Source organism: Emydura macquarii, unplaced genomic scaffold (genome assembly GCF_026122565.2).
Source record: "Emydura macquarii macquarii isolate MOO-44397 ecotype Brisbane River unplaced genomic scaffold, CSIRO-AGI_Emac_v2 contig_3472, whole genome shotgun sequence".
Taxonomy (NCBI): domain Eukaryota; kingdom Metazoa; phylum Chordata; order Testudines; family Chelidae; genus Emydura; species Emydura macquarii.
Window position 1 is genome coordinate 145,702 of NW_027133609.1, and position 9,822 is coordinate 155,523.

General features: G+C 46.3%; 1 protein-coding gene across 12 annotated transcripts; it reads left to right on the top strand.

Moving 5' to 3' along the window:
* Positions 1 to 56: 56 nt before the first annotated feature.
* HNRNPA1 (heterogeneous nuclear ribonucleoprotein A1) lies at positions 57 to 9,366 on the top strand. Of its 12 annotated transcripts, none has more exons than XR_010917445.1 (12): positions 452 to 600; positions 905 to 1,021; positions 2,125 to 2,271; positions 2,704 to 2,914; positions 3,008 to 3,121; positions 3,218 to 3,310; positions 3,663 to 3,734; positions 4,098 to 4,232; positions 4,705 to 4,830; positions 5,310 to 5,372; positions 8,875 to 8,964; positions 9,257 to 9,366. XR_010917445.1 is itself a non-coding variant. In XM_067535062.1 (11 exons), the coding sequence occupies exons 1-10, from the start codon at positions 184 to 186 to the stop codon at positions 5,363 to 5,365; spliced, it is 1,086 nt and encodes a 361-aa protein (XP_067391163.1). In that variant the 5' UTR covers positions 57 to 183; the 3' UTR covers positions 5,366 to 5,372; positions 5,621 to 5,949. The 12 variants fall into 12 exon arrangements, 10 of the variants coding, with proteins under 10 accessions (XP_067391163.1, XP_067391165.1, XP_067391166.1 ...); XR_010917446.1 differs by having other exon boundaries at positions 9,260 to 9,366; XM_067535062.1 differs by lacking the exons at positions 452 to 600; positions 8,875 to 8,964; positions 9,257 to 9,366 and adding exons at positions 57 to 198; positions 5,621 to 5,949.
* Positions 9,367 to 9,822: the final 456 nt, after the last annotated feature.

The following is a 9,822-nucleotide window of genomic DNA, read 5'->3' on the forward strand; positions in this document are numbered from 1 at the left end:
GTGGCGCGACCCCGCCGTCCAATAGGAGCGCACGGTGGGCGGGGCAGTACGAGGGGGCGGTGGAGTGAGGTGGTGACGCTCTGGCCATTCAGCCCCTTTCTGTATCGGCGCCTCACGGAGGAAGCATCGCGCGCCCAGTAGTCTGACTGAGACAGAGGCCCACACCTCCCCCCACCCGCCGCCATGTCCAAGTCCGAGGTAAGCCAAGTCCCAGGACTCCGGCCGCCATCTTCTTCCCGCAGCCGTCAGCACTGCAGTGGCCTCCCCTGGGCCTGGCTACTCCGGAGCCATCGTCCCCTTTCGGGGGCGCCCTACTGCTTTCGGTGGCCTCTTAGGCTTCTGTTTTCCCTGTGAGGCCCCTGCTTGGCCTTCACTGCGCATGCTCCGCCGCGGGCGTCCGCATGCTGCGCGTGCGCTTCGGAGTGCGACCCCTCTTTCCCCCCCCCCCCTTTTCACGCATGCGTGGCGGAGACCATTCTTTGGGTGTGGTGGGCCCTCCCGCGCTCCGGCCCGCGCGCGTGTGCTGCCCCTTTGTGCTGCTGATCTGAACCGACGTGGGCTATGGCGGCCGGCCGAGCGCGTGGCGAACAGCGTATGCGCGTGCGTGTCTGCTCGCCCTGCTTCCGCGCAGGGCGCTAGGCCGGAGATAAGTGCATGGGGAGGAGGGGCGGCTGTTCCCCTTCTTCAGAGCTCAGGGCCTATGGGGCAGGAGCGGTGGGTAGCCTGGAGGCCATCGTGCAATGGGGGTGGCTCCCCCATCCCCACTCAGGCGATTATGCTCATCTGGGAGAAAGGAGTCATCCCTGCTCCCTAAACTGCATCTTGGGTGGGAGAGACGGGCTATTGTTTGCCCCAGGGAGCTGTTTACCTTGTTCCCAGCTCATGGCTTGCTCTTCCCCTCTAGTCCCCCAAGGAACCCGAGCAGCTGCGCAAGCTCTTCATCGGCGGCCTGAGCTTCGAGACAACAGACGAGAGCCTGCGCGGCCACTTCGAGCAATGGGGCGCGCTCACCGATTGTGTGGTGAGTGTCCTGGTCCCAGTGCCATCTCTGAAGTGCCATAGGGCCTTTTTTTTTCTTGGGCAGGACAGCTGTGTTGAAACCACTTAGCAGCTTTCCAAATACTTCTGGCCCAATTGAGTAAAAATATTTCCGAGAGGGCAAGTGGACTAGTATGTATTTCATCTTAAAACTCAGTTAAATGGGTGAAGAAATCTCATTTTATAGCAGCATTTGTTTTTATGCAGTGGGGAGAGATGATTAATTTAGTTTTACTTAATTGTTAATCTTTACATTATTGTTCCTAAATTTAATATTGTAGATCTACAGTTACGTTGGCGCAGGGACAAAAATACTGCAGGTCTACAGTTTACATCGGCACAGCTGCATTATCTAGGGCTTGGTGGGGGGGGGGGGATGGGAGGTGTTGTTAAGGTTGGTATAACTACATCACTCATAGGTGTGGATTTTTCACACCCATGAGCAACATAGTTCTACCAAAGTAAGTATGTAGTGTAGATCAAGCCCTAGATCAGCAGTTCTCAGCCTCGGTTGTGACCCCGAGTGGGGTCGCTTCATCAGCAGATGGAGTCAATCCTGACTGCAGAGGATACTATTTTCCTCTACAAAATGGCCACCTCCATGCAGGATGACCTCACACACACCATATGTGTGTGAGGTCATGCGGTCCAGAGGCTGTTTTGTAAAGCAAAATGGTATCCTCCTTGCGGCGTGACCTTTCATGTATGGTGCGTGTGAGATTGCTCTGCATGAAGGACACCATTTTTAAATGACAACTTCCATGTAATCTGGGGTAGTGGGGAAACAACACATCTGAAATGGAGTCATGCAGGGAAAATGTTTGGGAACCGCTGCCCTAGATAGTGTAACTATAAATGTAACATAGCCTTGGTGGAGTATTATGTAATTGGTTTAGTTGCATATTTAGTGTTGCTCTGAACGGTTCACTGTACAGAAGAATGGCTATACAGGGTCAGACCAGTGGTCTGTCTAGCCCAGTATCCTATTCTCTGACAGAATAACCGTTAGACGTTTGTTGGTTCTCATCTGCGTGCTTCTTGTTTCACATTATTTATTTTGGTCACTAATGGAGATGTCATTTCTAGGTAATGAGAGATCCAAACACCAAGCGCTCCAGGGGCTTTGGGTTTGTTACATACTCTACAGTTGAAGAGGTTGATGCTGCTATGAATGCTAGACCACACAAAGTTGATGGCAGAGTTGTTGAACCAAAGAGGGCTGTATCCAGAGAGGTATGAATTAATATTTAGTTTAACCATGAAGTTTCTATAGGCTTAAATTGAGCAGTGATGGTGTTAAATGGCCCCATGTGCTTGTGTATGGAGTGGGGTGAGGTTAATATGAATTTAGTTTGTTTTGGCTATAACCAAGGGTTTAAATTGTCCTCTTCGTGACTTGGGAGAGGAGCACTCCCCACACACACAGCTCTAGTACGTTAACCATGCTGGCTGTAACTGCCTATACAATGTTTCCTTGCACTGATGCCTGCCAGAACACATGCAAAAAAGGACATTAGTCAGGGGGGTATGGTGTAGATGGTACTGGAGGGGGACAAAATTTCATCTGGGCACTAGCCTGTAACTTCTATTCCCAGTTGTAGTGTACAATCACCACAATTTTGCATATCGGGTTGATGATGATTCATATTGTCCTATCTTGCATAGGACTCACAGAGGCCTGGTGCTCACCTGACAGTGAAGAAAATCTTTGTTGGTGGGATTAAGGAAGATACAGAGGAACACCACCTGAGAGACTACTTTGAACAGTATGGCAAAATCGAAGTGATTGAGATCATGACAGACCGTGGCAGTGGCAAAAAGAGAGGCTTTGCGTTCGTCACTTTTGATGACCATGACTCTGTGGACAAGATTGTTAGTAAGTATCCAGCAAGCCTATTGCGCAAAGCTCTATGAACCAGTGAAGAATTGATTGTATTTGAAGGGGAATGTAACAATGACAACCTAGTAGTGTCTGATTCTTCCCGTTCAGTTCAGAAATATCACACTGTGAATGGCCACAACTGCGAAGTGAGAAAAGCATTGTCAAAGCAAGAAATGGCCAGCGCTTCGTCCAGCCAAAGAGGTGAGTGCTAGTTTCTATAAATCAGATTGGCACTAATCCAGATTTGACACTTGACAATTAGCTGTGCCATTCACAAACGCTGCTCTCCTCTTCTAGGTCGGAGTAGCTCTGGGAACTTCAGTGGTGGCCGTGGAGGTGGATTTAGTGGAAATGACAACTTTAGCCGTGGCAGCAACTTCAGTGGTCGTGGTAAGTGACTGGAGGGATCATTCAGACTAAAGTTAAGAGTTCTTACGTCAGCCTAACAAAACTCAAGTTTTAGCCCCTAGGTTAACACAAATGCTGCTGCACTTTTGATTGATGATTTTTACTTTGGACACTTGACTAAGTATAACTCCTTTTTTGGATCTTGCATTCTAACAAATGATACAAGGGCTCATTCAGGCACAGCTTGGAATCCCTGATTCCCTGCAACAACCTCCATCAATTTGTACAGCCACTTCGTTTTGTAAAACTAGCTTACAAAACGTGTGCCCTGGGCGCCAGCACCTGACAGTGTCCCTTCCCAGATAGACTGAACACAAAGGTTTGTTCTTTTCAGGTGGGTTTGGTGGCAGCCGCGGTGGTGGCTATGGAGGCAGTGGAGACGGCTATAATGGATTTGGCAATGAGGGTAAGGCCAGAGCATAACTTTACTGACATGTCAGCAGCCAGGTTGCCTTGTTTCCCGATCCAAAGGTGCTAAGCCCATGAAGAAGCCCTGGTGACACGAGGAAAACATCTAAACTGCAATCCCTTGGCCTGGTGGATGACTGATATAAACTGACTACAGCATGGACCCAACTGGATCCATCCAGATAAAACAATTGTGTTAAGCATGTGTCACACTGATTGATTGATCACAAAGTTTCTGCACAGATATATTGATTTACCCAAGTGCATGCTGTGATCAGTTCTTATGGAAGTTTCTAATTCCATCAATGAGCTTTGGTTGTGAAATGCTTGAATTCAGTAGTCTTGTATTTTTCTTTCGTAGGTTATGGTGGTGGCGGCAGCAGTGGCCCTAGCTACTCTGGAGGAAGCAGAGGCTATGGTGGCGGTGGCAGCTATGATGGCTATAACAACGGAGGTGGTGGCTTTGGTGGTGGCAGTGGAGGTAACTCCCCATCCCGTACGTGTTGTATCTCCCCCTTACTCAAAGTTGACTATTTAGCTGTCGAACAGCAGCTCTGATTTTTTTTCTGCTATGCTATAATTTCATGGCAAAAGCCTTCACTATTAGTTGACTGACATGGGCCGTAATTTCCTAAGATAACTGAACCTCCCCATTACCACATTGTATGTTTCATCTCCTGTTTTCCAAAATTCCATAATGTCACATCCGCAACCTTGGGTGCGCGTCCTGTCCCGTCCCGTCTCCCCCCCCCCCCGGGCGCAATGTTGCACAGGCCAGAGAAACATCTTCACTCTGAAGACTGCCCTTGAGTTCTCAAATCCTTTCTGGAAAAACTTGATCTGCGACCTAATTCACTGCAAAGTGTATTGTTAATTTGCGTGATTAATGCTACAAATAAATCACCATGAGGCATTCTGATAAAGGCATTAAAAATCATAGCATGCTCATTGCTTCTTCCACTCCTCAGGAAGCAACTTTGGAGGTGGCGGAAATTACAATGACTTTGGCAGTTACAACAGCCAGTCTTCAAACTTTGGCCCCATGAAAGGAGGGAACTTTGGAGGCAGGAGCTCTGGTCCATACGGCAGTGGCGGTGAGTATCAAAAAGAGGTGTCGGACCTTGTAAAGGCAGGGGTAGGCACGAGGGAAGCCAAAACCAATATCACGATGCCACTCTTGTGCTACAGGCCAGAAATCTGTCTTCCCAGCTTTAACCAAAGGAGCCGTCAATAGCCCACAGTCAAAAGCTTTTTTCCTGTCATGAAAATGTCCTAGTCCATTAACCTGATACAGACCTGATTATACCACTGTCAGAGGTGCTCAACTTGCTGTGATTATAGTAAATCAAATGTAATTTTAGCTGAATGTCCTAACTGGAATATCCAACAGCAACTAACTTCAGAGCATGCTTATATTGCAGACGTTCAAACATACAGTTGGGATCAAATGCAGCCCTTTGCAATTGTGGTTTAGTTGAATCTAATCCATTTCCCCACCTTTATTGTCAGTTTTCCCAAACCCTCCCTCTTCCAGTGTTCCCTATAACACTGTCTCCAATTGCTCTCTCCCCAGGTGGCTATGGCGGCTCAAGTAGCGGCAGTAGTTATGGCGGTGGGAGAAGGTTTTAACTACCAGGTAAGCATCTGGATGTTTAGCATCTGGATGTTACACCCCTCAGTCAAACGTACCATACAAGTGAATCCGTAATAGTAACTAATGTAGCGGAGCAAGTACACAGTAGTTAAAAGACTTAATTGCAGTAAAATATGGATGTTTAAGATAATATTCAGATCAGCAATCTGTGGGAACGAACTTGCTATTGGATTATAGCCTTGAGTATCAATGTGTTTAGATTAACAACTTTATTCCATATTATTCAACAGGAAACAAAGCTTAGCAGGAGAGGAGAGCCAGAGAAGGGACAGGGAAGCTACAGGTTACAACAGTTGTGAACTCAGCCAAACACAGTTGTGGCAGGGTGTAGCTGCTACATGAAGACATGTGTTAGACAAACTCTCCTTTGCAAACATAAGGACTGTATTTGTGACTAATTGTATAACAGGTTATTTTAGTTTCTGTTCTGTGGAAAGTGCAAAGCATTCCAACAAGGGTTTTTATGTAGAATTTATTTTATTTTTTTTCCGCACCCATGCTGTTGATTGCTAATTGTAATAGACTGATCATGACGCTGAATAAATGTGTCTTTTTTAAATGTGCTGTGTAAGTTAGTCTGATATAAGTCAATCAAATGCCATCCTAGCTATGTGAATGCCTCAGTTACCTGTATGTAACTAGACCAGATGTAGCTCAGCAAAAGTTCACCGCGATGTCACTGGGCAGGAACAGCCTTTTGTGGGCCATGTAAGCACTCCAGAGCTGGGTCCTGAATACTAATGCCAGAGGCTGTGTGCAAACTTCACAGCTGTAACTAATACCAGTGTTGGCAACAAGTAGATTTAGTTGTGCTACCTATTGTATCCTTTGTAGACAGGATTTGTGTATCCTGTACTCCAGCTGCAACTTCTGCAGCTGTTGGTGAATTACAGCTGCAAGTCTGCCAGTGTAGATGGGTCCAGAAACTGTCTTAGTTTTACAGCAACCAAAAGGGGCTAATGCCTGGTATGGTGCACATGTCCATGTAACAAGTCATTTTCTCACCAAACAAGATTAACTTGAATGAACAAAGTATCAGGATCCTGCTCTACACAAGAACTAAGAACAAATGTCAGTTGAAGTTGAGTAGCGAGGGCTGTAAACTTGAAGTGATATTGACCAGTCCCTGCCAGCCAAAACTTCCCATAAGAGACTGTCCCTGGGTTAGCTCACAAAATATGGGGGATTAATTTCTGTTGGCATGGGCCCTTCTATCCAGTTAACCAAACCCTAATGGCTGGCAGAGGTCGGAGCTAAAACTGCTGTTGCCAACTTTTGGAAAAGGAGGCGCAAGCCCAACTCTTGCACTGAGGGGAGTGGGGTCTAGTTCTGCCAAAAAGCACACCCCAAATTTACCGCAAGCAGCAGGAGATTCAGATGGAGGCCAGTCTAGGTGGCCGTGAAATCTTACATGTGTAAATGATAAAGGAAAGCTGAGTGCATCCAGGGTTACTTTAAAAGAAAGCTGCACCTTTGTTTCTCTTAAAGTAAACTGCAAATCTATCCAGCACAGATGCCTATGCTAAGTGTTTGCAACAGCTAGACAGTGGCATTGTGACTGTAAGTAAGCAGACTAAGTGGTAGATGCGTGACACTGGATCAGCTTGAACTTCATGCTGGGAAAGTTGCACTGCATTTTTCCTTAACACAAGTGCTCAGCAAAGGGGTAGATTCTCAAATACAGCTCCCAGCTTTGAGAAGGAGTTGCAGTTTCTCAAAGACTACTGAAATCAAACTCATGTCCGCCTCTTCTAAGCACTGAGTGGGTTCTGCAGAAGTTGTCTGGATGGTAGCCTCTTGATATCTGAGGCATTTTCTGTCTGATGCAGTGAGATTCCATTACAGTTACTTTTAAACCTGTGTATAAACCTAGACATCCAACTGCTGTAACTGAATCTCCTTTTTTTACTGGTTGGTAACTAACCATGCCTCAGCCTGTTTTAAAGGGAACTGCAGAGGAAGAAACCGGCCTTAGAGATGGCCCCAAAATGTAAACAAGCTTCTGCTCGTTAGGAATATCAGATCTTTTGCTGGCATGTGTAAGAGGGCTGGAGATCAGGTGAGACAGACAAGCTCCCCTAGGACATCCCTGTAATTTGAAGAACGTTACAATCTTATTGTCGGTGTAAAAGGTTTAAATTCCACCTGCTGAAGTAGTTGGGATAAAAACTCTGAACTGGTACCCCCTCCCTCTGATCTAAGCCTCCAACACAGTGAAGACCTGAAGTTTCTAACATCAGAGCATAAAATCTTCGTTCTGCAGTTGCCCTCTAATACAGATTGTAGATGAGTGGTGCTGCTTTCTACAGCTGCCTCAAAAGCATAGCTTTAGTTTCCTTCTGTACACAGGAGTCCTTGCAGAGCTCTCAGTTCTTGTATTCTACTGGTGTGTCAAATCAGAAGGCATTCACTTGTGATCTCAATAAAAGAACAACTTAGATCCATGGTAACTGTTTGAAGCAGGCCTGTCTATAAATGATGTTGGCTTATTTCTAACAGATCTCTTCAGTTGAATGATTGCGAAGTGTGTTAATGTGGAATGCATAAAAAGTTTTAGTCCCATTGGGTTTTATGTGGCTGAGTTTGCAATAGCAGGTGGATCCTAAACTATAGAGGGAGACGAGACCTCAGGATTCATGGAGTATACTCTTGGCATGGCTTGATAACGTTGAGGACATGGTAGCATACCACAACAGAGGAAGGCACTCCAGGAGCCAAGAACTAAGTAGCTTAAAGATCCAGGAGACATGCAGATGTTGAGCTACTAGGAGCTGCTAGCAAGCATAGCACCAATGGCTTCGAGTTCAGACACTGCTACAGCTGAGAGAGAGTAGACACTTGTGTGTGGAGTCCAGTGTACACAGATAAGCCAGGTGCAGGCTCTGCACTCTAGGAGGGAGTGGAGTATCAGTGACCATCGAAGGAGGCAGACAAGAGTAAAGATCCTTGGTCTTAGGACTAGCAGTCAGATCCAGAAGGCAAGGTTTTATTTCTATGCTGGTAGGTAAGAACAGATTTTACTTACGTCCATATGGTTTTGCCTGAAATTAATTTGTCAAGTACTTTTCTAAAGCTCTATGTAAATGCACCCAAGTAGTCAGGCTAGCTGTCTTGAAATCAACAAGATGGACTACTCTTTAAACTCGCCCAGTGCTGTAAGTGTAAGCACCAGATGGCTAGAATATAGTGACTTTAAAGTCAGTCACGCTCACCAATCTATTTATGGCACATTCATTCTGAAGTCACATTGCCTCTCATTCTGTTGCCATTATTATTGGAACTGCTTAATTTTTACCCATGTGCTTCGCACTGAAGTCCAGATTCTGTAAATTGCCTTCGTGCTTTGTCTGTACCTTTCAGAGGGCACTCAAATTGGCCAGCAGTTAATTGTTTAAATTGCAACGGGGTGGTCATGCAGGGTAGCTTTTAAATGTCACGGGGAGCAGCTGTGCTAAGAATCTAACGTGTGCCTTCACTTTTGTAGGAGGAAATGCCCAGTGCTAAGCCTGCCCTCTGCTAAGCCTGCCCTCTAAACTAGAGGATTCGTGCACATCTGCAGTGGCTGCTTTAAAAGGTGAGATCTCGGGGGTTTTTCCTCATGTTAAGCCAAGCTCTGTTCATGATTGCTGTTAATGCCTGGTATCTTCTGTTCACGGCTCTAGTGTGCTTTGTTGGAAAATTACATCTCAGTCCGGAGGTAGATTTCAACCCTCAGACAGGAATAAGGGATGTGGTTTTTGTCTAGTGTGAAGGAATTTAGAGGCCCACACAAGAAGCAGACCAGCTAGTGATCCCAAAAGACTTGCAGTTGTGAAGTCTCTACTCATGTGCTCTCTCATTTCCCTGCAATGCTTTCTCTTATCCAGCAGGAAGCCCAGCTGATGTCTCCATGGAGAGTCACAGAGCTGCTGTGTAGCTGTGTTCACTGGTTCATATTTGAACTCATCTTTTTAAATAAAGTTTTTTTTACAGTAAAGCTGTTGTGGTTGAAAGTTTTATTGTATTGCAGTAGCAACTCCAAGCCTCAGGCATGAGTCAAGGCCCTGTTGTGCTAGGTGCTGTACAGACACACAACAAAGAACGTTCCTGTCCCGATGAGCTTACATCTAAGTATGAAACGAGAGACAACAGGTCAATACAAAGATAAGGGAGCATGACCGTATTGGTCAACATGATAGACAGTGGTCTTAGCAGAGCAGCTGCAGGGCCATTGCCAAGACTTTGTAGACAAAGGCCATTGAAAGACAGGTGGCTTTGTGGGGTGCTCCTCCCAAGCACGAGGGGCACCAGGGGAGAGAGAGCATGGATTGGCTGAAATTCTAACCAAGGGGCTATGAAAAGCTGCCATGTTTAGGCAATCAGAGGTGGGAGTTGATATCTCGGTAGTGTATGAGATGATGGGTCAGACGGGTAGGCTGCGAGGGGACATGGA